At 33.9% G+C, this 16,131-nt stretch overlaps 3 protein-coding genes across 13 annotated transcripts in view; 2 read left to right on the top strand and 1 right to left on the bottom strand.

Moving 5' to 3' along the window:
- The first annotated feature begins 364 nt into the window (after positions 1 to 364).
- Positions 365 to 5,173, top strand: LOC105202462 (ABC transporter F family member 4). The gene is made up of 3 exons (XM_011171006.3): positions 365 to 1,004; positions 1,151 to 1,975; positions 3,179 to 5,173. Exons 2-3 carry the CDS (start codon positions 1,234 to 1,236, stop codon positions 3,832 to 3,834), a joined length of 1,398 nt encoding a protein of 465 aa, XP_011169308.1. The 5' UTR covers positions 365 to 1,004; positions 1,151 to 1,233; the 3' UTR covers positions 3,835 to 5,173.
- A 1,466-nt stretch (positions 5,174 to 6,639) lies between these two features.
- LOC105202463 (T-complex protein 1 subunit zeta) lies at positions 6,640 to 12,387 on the top strand. Its single transcript, XM_011171007.3, has 7 exons — positions 6,640 to 6,883; positions 7,797 to 8,388; positions 9,350 to 9,685; positions 9,773 to 9,838; positions 11,378 to 11,600; positions 11,682 to 11,850; positions 12,125 to 12,387. The coding sequence occupies exons 1-7, from the start codon at positions 6,747 to 6,749 to the stop codon at positions 12,195 to 12,197; spliced, it is 1,596 nt and encodes a 531-aa protein (XP_011169309.1). The 5' UTR covers positions 6,640 to 6,746; the 3' UTR covers positions 12,198 to 12,387.
- Positions 12,388 to 12,680: 293 nt separating this feature from the next.
- The window catches only part of LOC105202475, a 38,793-nt gene continuing 35,342 nt past the window's right edge, over positions 12,681 to 16,131 (bottom strand). For 9 of the 11 annotated variants that reach the window (XM_039454154.1, XM_039454146.1, XM_039454149.1 and 6 more), the window contains 2 exons: positions 15,023 to 16,073; positions 13,760 to 14,342 (listed from right to left, as the gene is read on the bottom strand). In XM_039454154.1, the coding sequence (XP_039310088.1) occupies positions 13,760 to 14,342; positions 15,023 to 16,073 (1,634 nt within the window). Of the gene's footprint in view, positions 14,343 to 15,022; positions 16,074 to 16,131 lie in introns of all 11 variants that reach the window. The other 2 variants (XM_026136448.2, XM_039454151.1) reach the window with 1 other exon arrangement.

The following is a 16,131-nucleotide window of genomic DNA, read 5'->3' on the forward strand; positions in this document are numbered from 1 at the left end:
AAATATAAGATATATATGAGTATTAAGATAAAAAATAAAAAATAATACGATCAATTTTAAGTTCTGCAGTCGGTAATTTACATTTAGTGAGTTGGTAAAACATCCTAAGAAAAAAAAGTAATTTACAAAGACAAAAGCAAATTTAAGAATGATATACATTTAATAAATAATTTAATAAACTCCGATTGAGTTAAATAAAGTTTAGTCAACTCCAATTCGTCCAACGATTTCCAATTGGTCAACCACGCTCATCGCAAAATACGAACAAACGCGAAGTGGCCATCTTGTCCTGGCGCGCGTCTAAACTTTCAAAAGCCACGTGACGCATTTAAAAACAAGATCGCCCATCACGTCGAGGACAGTCCAGGACAGTCGAGGACGTCTTTTTAAATCTTTCCGTCTCATTTTCGCGCCCGTCGAAGAACCCCTCGCCGTTCTCTCGCATTGGCTCTCGAAATCGAATTCACGAATAATCGTGCACGTGACTTTCAAGTTGAACGATTTGCCCAGCAACTGAAATCAGATATCTCTAGGAAAGGGGAGAAAGAAAGAGAGGAAGCTAGCTAAGCTAGGTCTATTGAAGGACGTATTGCGAAATGTGCGTTGTGTGATGATAGCGAGAATCTGTGGCACTTAGAAGTGGTGCCGAAAATCCACGGCGTACACAACGCAAACTATGCAGAATCGGTGCCGCCAGTACATTTCTGAACGCACGAAGTCCGCGGAGAGACGTGCGGAAGACGTCCAATAGAAAAGGAGGAGGAGGAGGTCCTCGTGATTCTGCAAAACGGCGGTTATCGGTGACGGTTATCAATCCGCAAGATCCGAGTTTCGATTGCCAGAGAATTTATATTAGTGTAGTTATTCGTGTCGTAGGGTGCGGTTGCGCTGGCCGTTTGTCAACGTATATTGCCGCCGTGCCGCGGCAGAGAAGAACCTTTTGGGAGAAGAGACGCGGAAGTACGAGAAGCCGGCCGGATCGGCGCGCGCGCTCGATTTTCGCGGTGAGTGGAACAAGGACAGCTCGTGTTCCTCGTGACCAATTCTACCTTGGCCGGCTTGGCCTGTTCGGCGACAGTATAGTCTCTCGTAGTCTCTCGTTATCTCTGGTTATCTCTCGTCATCTCTCGTGTGGTGTCGTGTATTCCAGCGAGTGCACGGCTGCTGCAGCAATCTCAGAGGAACGGCAACGGTTAGCGACAGCGGCAAGCCGGCAGAGTTGGTTGGAGGCAAATGGCACGACGCAGGCAGGCAAAGCAGCCAGCGACGGAGAGTGTCGTAGTCGCCTCCGCCGACGGCAACGTGACACCGCCGAAGAAGAGGAAGACGGCCGTCGCTAAACCCGCAGCTGCGGAACCAGCGGCCGTGGAGCCAGCGGCCGCGGACGAACCGAGGCAGATCAGGAGCCGACAAGCGAAGGCGGCCAAGCGGGAGAACGAGGCAGTTAGCGAGCCGGCGAGTCCGCCGAAAAAGTCACGCGCCAAGCCGAAGAGTGCCGTCGCTGACGCAAAAAATGACGCGAAGAGCAGGCCTAAGAGGCAAACCAAAAAGGAATCGGAGAATGCAGCTATGAAGGACGATGCGGCAGAGGAAGTAGTCGAGAAGAAGACTCGCGGTGGGAAGGCGACGGAAAAGGCGGGAATGAAGGCAACTATGGTGAAGCCGAAGGCCAAGGTGCCGGTTGCCAGGAAGCAGAAGACCACGGTCGAAAATGGCGATCCCGAGAAGAACGTCGTCGACGAAGGCCCTACAAAGAGGACGACTCGTCGGGCGAAAGCGGTAGAAGAAGGTGCAGACGCACCGGTACAGCCTCCTGTGAGAGCAGCGCCCAGGAAACGCAAGAACGCACCAGACGCGAAAGTTATTCGGGAAGCTCAGGTCGCCAAGGACGAGGAGGAGGAAGAGAACGAAGCAAAGGTGGCTGAGGCTAGCAAACAATCTCGCACCAGAGCAAAAAAAGTGGAAACTGATACACGTGAGTTTCTCTTGAAATTTCCATTTCACCAGATTTACAGGAATATTCTCATCAATTGTGGATATTGGCAAAAAGCAGCAATGGGAGAAATCTTATTTAAGAGTTCTAATAAATTTCAACGACATTCCAATGAAATTTCTCAAAGTAATTTACGAGATTCAGGTCTTCAGTATAATTCAAAATATTAGCTTTAGCCTTCAAGTTATTATTTATTCTAACAGAAGAATTTTTCGAAGTAAACAACATGGGTTATAAAATTCACTGCCGGTATTGAAAATCTAGAATGCTACAACTATAGATTTTAGTACTGGCAGTGTATGCATCCCAGATTGCACAGTAGTAATGCAATATAAAAATTGCTCCAAAACTGTAAATTCGAAAATGTTTAGAAGGAATTTTGTCAGTTATTATATAATGTGAGTTATACATTTCTTCCATTTTTTTTTTAACTTTGATCTTTATTTGCTGATATTGATTCAAATCCAAAGAATATTTTTCATCAGATAAAATTATTTGAAAAACTTCTAAGAAATAAATATTTAGAAATAAAAATATGAATATATTGTTTTCAAATTCTAAATTGTTTTATTCAATAGCAATATCTAAAAATTTTCTAGATAAAATTGTATACAATTTATTTTTTTCTATATAAATTAATTTATCTTTAGCTTATTTAAGATACATTTATATATAATTTATTTTAATTTAGATAATTTTATGTTATCTAAGTGTAACACTGTGTAAAACTTGTGTGAAATGTCCATAGGATCAGAAAATTAAAGTTCAAAGTCTTAATATGACTCTCGTACTCTCCTTGGGGTTATAGATAAATGATTTTTTTTTAACTGTTAGACTGAAGAGACTTTGTGGTTTAATTTTTTATACTTCAATTTTGCAACATTTATTGTAATACATTTAAAATATTGTAAACAATCTTAATCTGTTACATCCTGCATACAGTGAAAGAGTATTAGATATTAGAGATAAGAATTAAAATTTTAGTTTGTTTAATGAATATTGAATGTAATGCACAATGAATATTAATAACATGTAAAACATAAATATGTTGTACAAAATAGAACATTTTTTATCTATATTTATTAAGGAAACTGATTCTAAAACTCTAATTTCTATTCCTACTATCTAAGATTCCTCTATTGTGTGCAGAATATTATTATGTATACAACTTTCTGTTATTTTTAGCTGCCATGACCTCCAAGGGAAGATCCAAGAAGAATCTGGTAAAAGAAATTGCTAAACCATTGCCAGAGGAAGCAGAAGTCGAAAAAGAGAATGATGAGGAACAAAATGCAGAAGAAGATAATTCAAAAACAAAAAATGTAAAACCTGTAAAAAAGGGAAATGTAAGAAAAGTTGCTCCTAAATCAAGACTTAATGTCGCAGCAGGAAAGGCCAATGAAGCTCAGGCAGAAGAGGAAACGGCGCCTGAATTGAATGTTAAAGAAAATGGTGAAGAACACACAGTAGAGCCTAAACAAAAGAAGAGAAATGCGGGGAAAGCGAATGCAACGACAAATGGAAAAGTTGAAGCGAAAGAAAAACAGAAGAAAATAGCTGCTGCGCCCGTTGATGAGAAAGAAGCAACAAAAGATGTAACTGCAGAAATTAAAACTAGTGAAATGAATGTGGCATCAGAGATCGATGAAAACGATACAAAAGATGATTCCTTAAGCAAAGATGATAGCGTTTTACAGAGTGAGGAAGAAAATAAGGTTAACGAAAGTGCAAACTCGATTGATTGCGAAATAATGGAAAATAACGCGCCTATTTTAGAAATATCAAGTAATGAAGGAGATAACTCCATCTTTTCTCCGTTATTAAAAGTACAGAACTGTTAAAGAATAAAATGAGAAGTTAGAAATTAGAAGAAAAAATACCAACAATATTTTATATTTGACTAATAGACACATGAGGAATCACACTTACATGGGGAAGGGAAAGGGGAAAGAAGGTAATCTGACGTTTTAATATATTTATCAAACACATCGTAAATAAGTCGTGAATCCCTGATCTCTCACTCTGTAGTCATAATTTAATGTGATTTCAGCATCGGATCAGGTATCTTAATAATATTCTAAGAATATTTATTTATTATTTGTGAGAAAACAATGGAGTATATACTTTGCACGAAAGTTTCACTGTATTATGGTATAAGGATATGAAAATGTTACTGGAAAATACTTCAAAACATATTTTTTTAAAGATGTCGTTTATCGAAAATGTTTAATATTAGATTTTCAGCTGTATGTCGATAACATGTAGTGCCATAAGAAAGTTTGATAGGTCTCGTGCGAAATTCTTGATTCCTATCTGGGCAGCATCTGCTAAAGTCTATAAGAAATTAAATTTATTATGTATAAATAATAAATATTTCTATCTATAATAATACTAATTACAGTTAATATTAGTATGTTAATATTATTATAATAAATATTGTTATCGAGCAAAAATTCAAATGATCTTTGATGAAGACACAGGTAATAAAGAGTTAAATTTTCTATTGCTGCCCATACAGGAGTTTAGTACACTACACATATTTTTCTAAAAGGCTAACAAAAAATACTTGTAACACGCACATCCGCACATTGTTTCCATTTTCTAGTCCTGTAATTTTATTTGTAACACTTATTTTTATTGGTAACGATGGAGTTAATCACAATCTCTTTTAATAGCAAAATTTCGAGTTTGCCACTTTAAATTTTTATGAAACAAGGGATGTTATAAACAAATTTTGTGTATATATATTCTTTTTTATTTACTATTGTTAAATAATTACAATTATACTTTAACTGTCTTTGAGTGCGTCAAGTTTAGTAAAGCAGCTACGTTGTTTGCTGAGCAAATGCTGCGCGAACAAATAATAGTTCGTACATCGTTGGATGCACATAAATTGTAATTTTTGTGCTACCAAATTATGTATTAGATAATAATGGCATATTTCTATTGACATATAAAAATATTCATTTTCTGATATTACTATGTTTAGTTACTAATTAGAATTAGCTATCTGCTTTGCTACTTTAAATGCGCTCATTGTTGATTAATCAGAATGTTTTTATTTTTTAGAAAAGACTATACATAATTCCGAGTGAATTCTAACGACCGTCTGTATTTTTAACGATTACATAATTACATTACAAGCGTTCTGTTCAATAGTAACTATGTATCTACAATGCATTTATTTCCAATCAAACATTTAATGATTATCCAATATTTGTTTTTATAAATGTTAATACCCCTTACATTATATTACTATCTTTTATTATAAACATTTTCTTTTCTCTTATAGAATAAATTGATTTTGTGTTTACATGATCTTTTTGATTTACCTACGGTTATCAATTTTGTGATAAATTGAGGGTGTTTATCTCTTAATTTTCATATTTTTCCGCCTCCATTTCCACGCCTCTTTTGAGCGCATTTTTTAATTCATCGATTGATCAATTGCATAATGGGCAAATGCAATTTTTACAGAACAAAGTTGTATTTGCGCATAATGCGATTGATCAATCGATGAATTTAAAAAACTCGCCCTCTGTTATGGCTGCATTCAATAGAAAAAGCAACTGTAGTCGCAGTTAAAGGATACACCAATGTAGATATAGTCTGGGAGGTAGACACAAATTTTCGACTAATATCGACAAAGTTGATTTTCATTTATACAGTTGTTTTGTATTACAAATGAATAAAATGACCGCCAGCCCACAATCCCGCGAAACAGGGGGGCTTCCACAGTGTCTCAACAATGTAAAAAAAAAGTATATTAACGAAAAGTTAATATCGACAAAGCTGAAAATTCTTGTATTTACTATTGACAACATGAAATGTCGAAAGAATACCGTCAGCCGCAGCAACTGCGGAACGTCGTGCATCAGTCATTCATACTAATATGTGAAAAAAATAGGGTAATTATGCAGTATAGAGGACTCGGTTCCAATCATGTTGACCTTGACACATGTTATAGAGGCAAGGATACTAAACAACTTTTCCTTATAAATTAATTGGCGTTCTCGTACAGTTTTCGAGATATACTTAGAGAAAAAGTTTTTTTTAATTATTTCCAAAAATATTCATTTTACAAAAAAAAGGGTCAAACAAACAATGAAGCTCGTGATAAGCTCTACAATAAAGATTATAAACATATTTTATCTAACTTCAATACTTTAGTTGTTATAATAAAAAAACTATTTTAAGAGACACTGGAAGCTCCCCGTTTCGCGGGATCGTGGGCTGACGGTCATTTTATTCATTTGTAACACGAAAACAACTGTACAAATGAAAATCAGCTTTGTCGATATTGGTCAAAAATTTGTGTCATTACCTCCCGGACTAATAGCATTTTGCGCATTTTGCCGACTCCATAGTTGAGTGAGCCCTCGCTCTTATTGGTCTAAAGGTCTGATTGGACGATCTAGAAAAATGGCTGCGTTCAGCAGATTCAACATGTTGAGATATTCTTTTAGATCATTCAATCAGACTTTCAGATTTAGAAGAATACACCAATAACAGCGAGCGCTCACTCAACTGTTGAGTTTGCTGAACGCGGCCATTGGCAAGTTAATCACATGGCAGATTATTAATGTCGAATCCACAAGTTTGCGATGGACAAGCTCGTCTTGCGTCTATCGCGTGTTTAAAAAACGGTCTTGCGCTTCCGCGGACAGTTCACACCTCGTGAAGACCAGTGAAGACGTTGGTGTGCTAAGCGTGGTATCCCGCAGATACAAGGAAACGAAAGTAATTTGTGAGGATGGCGGCGATTAGTCTGTTGAATCCGAAGGCCGAGTTCGCCCGGGCGGCGCAAGCATTGGCGGTGAACATCTCCGCCGCGAAGGGAATTCAGGATGTGATGAGAACCAACTTGGGGCCCAAGGGAACCATGAAGATGTATGTATCCGCACGTTCACGTGCTGCGATAATTTCGCCGTTTCAACGAGGCTCCTCAGCTCATGTTGACTCCCCGCGTATATATTTCAAAAATGTCTCGAAACCTTTTGATTTCGAATGCACTGCGAGGGCCTCCAGCAATTTCAGCCATCAGAAACCCGTGGAACGGCGTGATATCTCGATGCCGCATTATTCTCCTTATTAGGAAATGACTTACGAATTGCCGGCGAGGAGAAGCGTTGACGTTTTACATGTGTCACTTCTCAATGTAGGCTTAGTAATCATTTAGAATACAGACTTCATCGAAAATATTGATTAAGATATGTGCCTTTTGATACGAAGCAACAGAATTTAGCAGAAAAAAGACGCATTTGTCCTCGCGAAACGAATTGGAGTATTTAATAAATCGTGCAAATTTGTAATTTTACAAAGTACATGCGTGAGGGTTTCTATCTGTGAGGGGGCCGAAGGATATAATCTAACTTAAACCTAAACTCAATTTTAACTCTGATTAACCACATAGATGTTAACCACGTCGCAATTTTTTATTTAAAACTAAAATTGCCTTCATCGCTCATCCTTGTTGCATTTCATCGATCTAAGTAATTTTCATAAAAAAATTCACCTTTAATGCTTAATGATTTGCTTTGCAAAGTGTGTATCTTTTTTTATCAAATTCTGTCGCTTCGTATCAAAATGCATCTGAATATATTTTCATCAATATTTGTAGTGAGACCTGTATTTTAAATAATTAACATAGGATTCTATTTCATATATGAATCATTTTTTTTTTTTTTTTAATATTTCTACACTTTGTGTAATTTTTACATGAAGGATACATTAATCGATAATTTTAATTTAATACTTGATTATGTGTTTATAAATGTTGCTAATTTTGAATTTGAATTTCCAGGCTGGTGTCTGGAGCCGGAGATATAAAAATTACTAAGGATGGCAATGTGCTTCTTCACGAAATGCAAATCCAACATCCTACAGCATCCCTAATAGCGAGAGCATCTACTGCTCAGGATGATATGACTGGTGACGGCACAACTAGTACCGTACTGGTCATTGGTGAACTTCTGAAGCAAGCTGATTTGTATATAGCGGAAGGACTGCATCCCAGAATGCTCACGGATGGTTTTGACCTGGCTCGTGCTAAAGCATTAGAAATCTTGGACTCGATGAAAATTCCAATTGAGTCTGTTAAGCAAAACTTGTTGGACATTGCAAGGACCTCCCTCAGAACAAAGGTTCATCATACTGTGGCCGACAAACTGACAGAGATTTGCGTGGATGCTGTACTAGCTATTAAGCAGCAGGACAAAGAAATCGATTTGCACATGATTGAATTAATGGAAATGCAGCATAGAACGGCAGATGATACTAGTCTGATTCGTGGTATAGTCACTGATCATGGATCTAGACATCCAGATATGCCAAAAAGATTAGAGAACGCATATATACTGATCTGTAATGTGAGTCTGGAATATGAGAAAAGTGAGGTATGTACTAATGCTAGATGATATAAGAAGTTTAATAGTAGTATTTCCTTCAGCGTTACAAAAAAAGATCGCCAAGGAGACTTTATTTACATAAAAATATTACCACATTCATCCATACCTTCGCCTCTCTCGCGTTACCTATTCTTTATTTTATTTCTGCCTTTTCATAAAACTTTTCTATATCTCTGTTACACTTTTTATACTTTTCATACATCTTTAATCCTATATAAAAAATTTAATATAATGTAATAAACAATTTAGTGCTTAAGTAATTTAAAATAATCTAGATAAAGATAAGAAATTACATGTAAATTTATCTATTTGACAAGATAAAGATGATTTTTAATTTATCTAGATAAAAGATAATGTTTATCTAAATTTCAAAAATGTTTTTTTTACTTAGGTATTTTAAGATAATATTAATATAGAGCAAAACAATTTAAGATTAAAAACAATATATTTTTATTTTTATTTATGAATTTTTATTTCTTAAAGAGTTTTTCAAAAATTTTCAGTCTAACAAAAAATGTTCTTTTCACTAGGATCAATATTTATGCAAAATCAAAGTTGAAAAATATAGAGAGAATATATAATTCACATTCTAATGACTAACAAAGTTCTTTGTAAAAATTTTTGAGCCGCTTATAGTTTCAAGGCCATTTTTACATTGCACTATTTTTTTATCTGTAAAATCTGCTATTATTTTAAAAAATTCTATAGGATAAATGGTAACTTGAAAATTGAAGTTAAGGATTTCATACTCATTGTTTCACATTAATTTAAGTAATTTGAAATATATAACACTTCTTTTTTATTTAAAATAAAAATGGCGATAATATACATTCTAATATAATTTAGATATTCTAGATAAAGCTATTTTTTCATCTAGAATTTTGTATAAATAATGGCAAACATTGATAATAATATTAAAGATGTAATTCTAAGGATTTTAATGTCTCAGGTGAACAGTGGATTCTTTTACAAATCGGCAGAAGAACGCGAAAAGTTAGTGGCTGCCGAACGTGTGTTTATCGATAATCGCGTGAAAAAGATTATCGAATTGAAGAAGAAGTTGTGCGACGGAACGGACAAGTCGTTTGTCGTGATAAATCAAAAAGGAATTGATCCGTCATCTCTCGATATGTTCGCAAAGGAGAACATTATTGCTTTGCGTAGAGCCAAGCGCAGAAACATGGAACGTTTAGCACTCGCGTGTGGTGGCGTAGCCATGAATTCTGTGGATGATCTGAAAGAAGAACATTTGGGCTGGGCTGGCCTCGTGTATGAACATGTTCTGGTAAATTTCTCTATTTTATTTAATAAAATGGGAATTATCACATAATTGGAAAATACAACTTTTTTTAATTTTTATTTTATTTTTCAGGGAGAAACCAAGTATACTTTTATAGAGGAGTGTAAAAAACCAAATTCTGTAACCATTTTATTGAAGGTAACATAAATGATTACACAGTTCAACATTTTTTTTTAGACCTGAAGAAAGTTTTTTCGTTAAACTTTTAGTTGCTGGAAACAAATCCGGCAACCAGAGTTTGCTATTACGTCATAATTTTGAGAAAAATGACAAAAAAACGACGATTTCTAGAATGTTTAGGACGTTGTAGTACCGGCATAAATTTTTTTTTTCCAATTTTTGTTGATACCATGCGAAAGTATCAACTTTTATCTTTAACATGCATTTGTCTTATTTCAATTAATTCTTTGTTTTCGAGATATAGTTAAAATAAGGAATGCTGATCGCGTGCATTCGGTATTAATATCATTTCCAGTTTTATTTTCTTTCGTTGAGTGCGAATAGTCATTTTTGATATAGTGTTCTAAACAATCTTTTCCTTTTGCACAAAATACATACATCTGTTGCCTCTTTTCTAATCAATATTGGCCCGCCAAGTTTCCTTAATTTGATCAGTGTTCTCACTTCCTTCCCTCTACTTGTATTCTCAATATTTTCTTTTCTCAGATACCTGGGTCCCCTATCTTTTATTCCTATCTTCCTATATCTCATTATATCTTTTCACTATCTTTATATCTCTCTTATCTGTACTTATTAACTTCAATTCTAAATCCTTTCCTTCTTATCTTAATCTGTCTTATTTTAATTGCCTCTATCCCATCTGTTCCTATTATAATACTGCTCTTTTTCTTTTCTGTATTCATCTTTCCACTCATATTGTTTTTCTTTATACTAACATCCTTTGACTATTTTTCTTGCCTTTTCTATTTTAATTCTATTCTTGTATCTTCTAGCTCCAGTTTTCCATCCTATCCTTAATTTATCCAATTCTCTTGTTATAACATACCTCGGTGTAAAAATCTAATCTAACATTCATCTTACGTAATCTGTCATTACTTTTTTAACTTCTTTTCATCCCATTCTCATATTTTCACTCTATAAGCCATTTCACTTTTTTTTACACATTTTCTTCAAACCATTTTTTATTGTAATAAAAAAAACTGCAAAAAATTAGCAAGAACCTTTGCATCAGAGAGAGCCTACTAATTTAATTTATTAATTAATATAATAGCCGTGTATATATCTATATAAAGAGCATTCCAAATTGACCAAAGATGAAGTCTTTTGATCTGATCATTTTTTATTCATTTTTTCACAAAAAATGAATATTCCATCATGTATAAGGTCTCAAAATGTTTATATAGTTGTTTTTTTTTGTAAATTTGCTAAAGAAAATAGAGTTTTTAACTATAATTAATATTTGAACAATTTTTTTTAATTTTCTAAAAGATTGAAAAAAAATTATTTCGTTAAGTGGATTTTTATAGATAGGTTTTTTTAAATAGGTCTAACACAATAAAACCTGATGAATTTCATTGACTCACTTTAAAAAATCTACACAAGAAAATTAATTTTTCAATTTTTTTTTAAATAAAACCTGTAAGTTTTATTAGATTAGGCTCACCTCATCAAATTCTGGTACAAATATTCCAATATACTAATATATTGATATTCTAGGGACCTAATAAATTTACATTGGAACAACTCAAAGATGCTGTGCGTGATGGACTTAGGGCTATAAAAAATGCTATCGATGATCATGCAGTCGTTCCCGGAGCTGGAGCCTTTGAGGTTGCAACTAGTCAAGCCCTTCAACAATATAAAGAGCAAGTGAAAGGAAAGCAACGTTTGGGAGTACAGGCCTACGCTGAGGCTTTACTTATCATTCCGAAGACTCTCGGTAAACGCAGTATTTATTAATCTCTAATTTTATCAATACTGTCAATAATGTTGGGATTAATCTTTACTCTTTTGATTTTAGCTATTAATAGTGGATTCGATCCGCAGGATACAATTGTCAAATTATTCGAGGAAAGCACCGCTTTAGGAGAACCAGTAGGATTAGATCTATCTACAGGGGAAGCTTTAAAACCCGCAGATGCTGGCATTTATGACAATTACAATGTAAAGAAACAAATCATCAATTCTTGGTAAGATATTGTTATTATAACATATTAGTAATAGTAGTAGTAGTAATGGGAGCGGATGGTTCTATCATTCCCTACACGTCACGTAGATTTAAAGAGTTTCTCTGTAATTTCTGTTAAAAATTACGAATTTAAAAATCCGTGTATACGAGATGTGTGAATCGAACTCATGACTTGCAAGTTTATCACTCGCATAGAGCCACACGACATTCATTATATATGTTAAATATTTGGTATGTGTTGTAATAACTTATGTGGATAAATTTTTAATTTTCAGCACGATAATCGCCAGTAATCTTCTTCTGGTTGACGAAATAATGAGAGCAGGATTATCTTCATTAAAGGGTTAAACCACAATGCAAATCTTATGGAATTAAAAGTTTAAGGACCACTAAGTTTTTTTTTACAAAGTAATTCAAATTGTTAAATTATCACATTTATTTTGCATTATATCTGTTAATTAAATACGTCGCTTGATCTCTTGTCTTTTGACGTAAATATTTAATAACACAATAAATTTTCACATTAAACTTAAAAAAATAATGCTTTCATAAAAAGTATTTCATTTACTTATAAAATTTCATAACAAAATTTAAATTTAAAAATGTACAAAATACATTGAAAGTGTGAAAAATATCATATAAATAATGTTAACATACCATGTCATATTTTCAAGGAGGAGAATACTAAAAACAATTATAGATGTAAAAAACAAATCATTAATCCTACAAAATCCTATGGAAATATATTAAAATATGCTGATTTCATTACTCATTTTATATTGAAACGTAGTAACTTGCTTAAAATTGAATGATTACTCATATACTGATCGATTTATAAAAATCAAAAATATTTATTTACGGTATGGTACACGTATTTACAACTTTAAAAATTACTACTTAAAACTACTACATTACGATAGTAGGACGCTTGTCAGTCTTGTATTTTCACAGAAAAAAATCTTACTGTTTTTCATTTTACTAAAATTAATAATTTGATAAAAAATGAATCTATGTAGCGACTAAAAATTACACTGTAATAATCTTATTTGTATCATTTCTGTATATTCGAAGAGTACCCGTGAAGTGCGACTTCATTACTGAAATAATACATAATATAAATGTTTAATTTTATCTTTGTTTCATAAAAATAAAGTACAATAAAATATTTAAGTAAAATATTTACATAATATGAAAAGAAAAAATATGTAATATCTTACATTTTTACTTTTTTTATATTAATTATCCTGTTATTTCGAATAATGTAAATATTAAATCATATTAAACTGGTTGTAATTGTGATTTTATGAAAAATATTAAAAATAGTTTTATTTTGACCATTCGGTAATTTACGATGTAAATATGTGATGTAATCATAAGTTTAACAATAATTCAAGGACAATTGTTTCATATAAAAGTATTACATCAAACACATAGTCGAGACGATACATTTTAAATTAAATACCTTACGACTTTATGTTGCATTAATCGTTTTGACTTTCTTTCCTAATGTACAACTGTTTAATCATATTTTTATTTTCAATATATACAGGACGTATTTTGTGAAATCAGGAGCAAAAAAATACAAGTAATATTAATTCTACATTGGTGAGGTACATACGTACGTTTGTATTCCGAATGTACATTTGTATCTCACTAATGTAGTTTAAGAGTTAACGTAGTTTAAGAATTAATTTTTTTCAAGTTAAAAGATACTTGTATGTTTTTATCATCGTAAATAAGTTTTTATCACTTGCGTACAGAAATTGTGTAATTGGGGTTTTTGTTGCTTCTACTTATGTACTAGTTTTTACAATTTTCAATTAATCATTTTTAATAGAAAAATCTTAAACTTTCGATATGACACGAAAATTATATCTACCTATACCATACAAAGAATAATTATTGTGATATTAATCCAAATTTGACAGACTCGCGGCGTATTTAGGATCTTTCTTGATATCTTTCAATAATACTTTTGGCTTGATATCAATTAATGTTGCAAGAGTCATACAGTTTACTCTCATAGAGTGGCCACCGACGACCATATATGTGTTCAACTCAGCTAGATTAATTGGGCTGCTTGGTATTCCATAATACGAGAACGCTTTACTTCGTGTTATTTCCTCCTCTTCCTCTTCCATATCCTCTTCGAATTCCGTGTCTGTACTGTCCACTGCAGACAGATGTGGCGTAAAAATGCTCGGTCTTGGATTCGTGGATTTGCGTGCAACAGCTTTAAATACACGTGGACCCGGTTTTGCGCACGGAATGACTGATTTGGTGGTGGATTTCCTCGCGATACCATGAGGACCATCGCTGGAATCTCCTTCCGATGTGGAGATATCCAACATAGAACTCTGATCGTTCTTCATGTCATTGGATTCGGTCTGCCTCACGTGCTTCAACCTTTCTAGGACCGACTCAAAGCTTGGGACAGTCTTCGAATTCGTTGCGTACTTCTCGAAATTAGATACGGGCAATCGTACTAACGTGCTAAAATATAAATTTTATATGTTTGATTAGGTGTCTCTTCTGATAGAAGCAATAGTATATGATATAGATATAACATATCAGGATGGGAAGTAGTCGTTACTGATAGAAAAAAGTGATGAAGTTACTATAAAAGTAATTCTAACTGTAACGAGGTTGCAGTTAGAGTTACTTTTATAGTAACTTCGTCACTTTTTTCCATTTGTAACTGCAACTTAGTTACACTTTGTTTAATAACTAGTAATTAAAAGAATTATTTTTATACTTTACATATTTCAATTAAATATTAAAATATTACAAAGTAAGTTATTAAAGTTAAATTCCTTTATTTAAAATATCTATATTAAGGATCTTCAAATAAATTAAACATTTTATTTATAAATTAAATTTATACAAAATACATAGAAATATTTAATGTTAAAATGCATTTTTCCTTTTATATAAATTTTTAATTTAGGAAAAAAGTTAAATGCTTTAAAAATAACTAGAAAGAAGTTAATCAGTTATGTGTTTTACAAATAACTAGTCAAAGTTAAAAATTGTTAACTTTTTAACTTTATTAGTTAATTTCTAACTAATTACTACCCAACTCTACTATACACATACACACATACAGCGCGTGTATATGTATATGAGCGCACGCCTGTATTTGCGTATACAACAATATATGAGCAACCACTTACTCTTTCGACTGGTCTTGCGCCTGCTGCTGTTGCTTCTGCCATTTGTGTGGTAAATGCGAATGGTACATGTTCTGATGCCTTACTCGAATACTGTCGGTTGCACAAAATTCTTGGCACCATTCACAAATCCATCCGTGCTGTTGAACAATAGGCGATAAATTCTCTGCCTGCTTAGTTTTGTCAAGTGTGGTGACTTTTTTCTTCATGGAATTTGTATATGACAATTTCTGCACAGATATCTCCTTATATCTAAACGGAAACTTTGCACTGACAGTATTATTCGAACTCTTTGAATCCTTGTGTATAAGATTCCAGTGTTGCTTGATGGATGGCAGCGAATTGCTGCGAAGATCACAATAGAAACAGCCGTAGTATATGGTTTGTGCTGGATCGCACAATTCCTCCTCCACATTCTTCGACGCGTCGACATCCTGTTTTTGAGACGTCGATGGTTTATTTTTTGTCTCGACGGAAGAAGAGCCAGCCGAGGACAGTTCCTTAAATTTCCACGGCACCGAAGGATGATTTAAATCGCAATGTTCCAACATCTCTGCCTTGAGCAAACAACTGTAGGTGCAATACAGACACTTGAATTTGTGTTTATAAGTATGTGTCCTCATATGACTCTTCAAGCCAGTGTAATTTGCGGCTGTGAAATTGCACATCTTGCATTTCTCTACACGATTACCAGCAGAAGCGGTTACGGCTGTGGAAGAAGTAGCGTTGTTTTCTGGGTTTAATTTCCGCTTTTTCGGTTTCTGTGGAGAGAGACCGTATTCCTTTTCCCAGAACTTGTCGTTCAGCTTAGAGTTTCCCCACGTATCTGCATTTTGTACAAACTTTTCTGGTTCGTTCGGATGCTTCGCGCGGACGTGCTGACGTATTGTCACTTCCGAGTTACTGCTGCGGTCGCAGTAAGGACATAGGAAACCGAACCGTTTTAAGTGAGAATATTGAACGTGCATCTTGAATCCGCGCTGACGAGTGAATTTCACTTGACAGTGTTTGCAGATAATCGGCTTTTCCAGGTCGTCATCGGTCTTCTCGCGAACTGCATGTAAAATCATATAATACGTTTCATCTTACCGGTATAAACGAGACAGTTCTGA

Source organism: Solenopsis invicta, chromosome 10 (assembly GCF_016802725.1).
Source record: "Solenopsis invicta isolate M01_SB chromosome 10, UNIL_Sinv_3.0, whole genome shotgun sequence".
In the NCBI taxonomy this organism is placed as follows: domain Eukaryota; kingdom Metazoa; phylum Arthropoda; class Insecta; order Hymenoptera; family Formicidae; genus Solenopsis; species Solenopsis invicta.

What these genes read in the sequence shown, in the direction of transcription:
- LOC105202463 (XM_011171007.3), top strand. Translation starts at nt 6,747, where the DNA reads ATGGCGGCGATTAGTCTGTTGAATCCGAAGGCCGAGTTCGCCCGGGCG. An exon ending in TGGAATATGAGAAAAGTGAG is followed by an intron (nt 8,389 to 9,349) that starts GTATGTACTAAT and finishes TTAATGTCTCAG; the next exon opens with GTGAACAGTGGATTCTTTTA. An exon ending in CTGTAACCATTTTATTGAAG is followed by an intron (nt 9,839 to 11,377) that starts GTAACATAAATG and finishes TTGATATTCTAG; the next exon opens with GGACCTAATAAATTTACATT.
- LOC105202462 (XM_011171006.3), top strand. Translation starts at nt 1,234, where the DNA reads ATGGCACGACGCAGGCAGGCAAAGCAGCCAGCGACGGAGAGTGTCGTA. An exon ending in AAAAGTGGAAACTGATACAC is followed by an intron (nt 1,976 to 3,178) that starts GTGAGTTTCTCT and finishes TGTTATTTTTAG; the next exon opens with CTGCCATGACCTCCAAGGGA.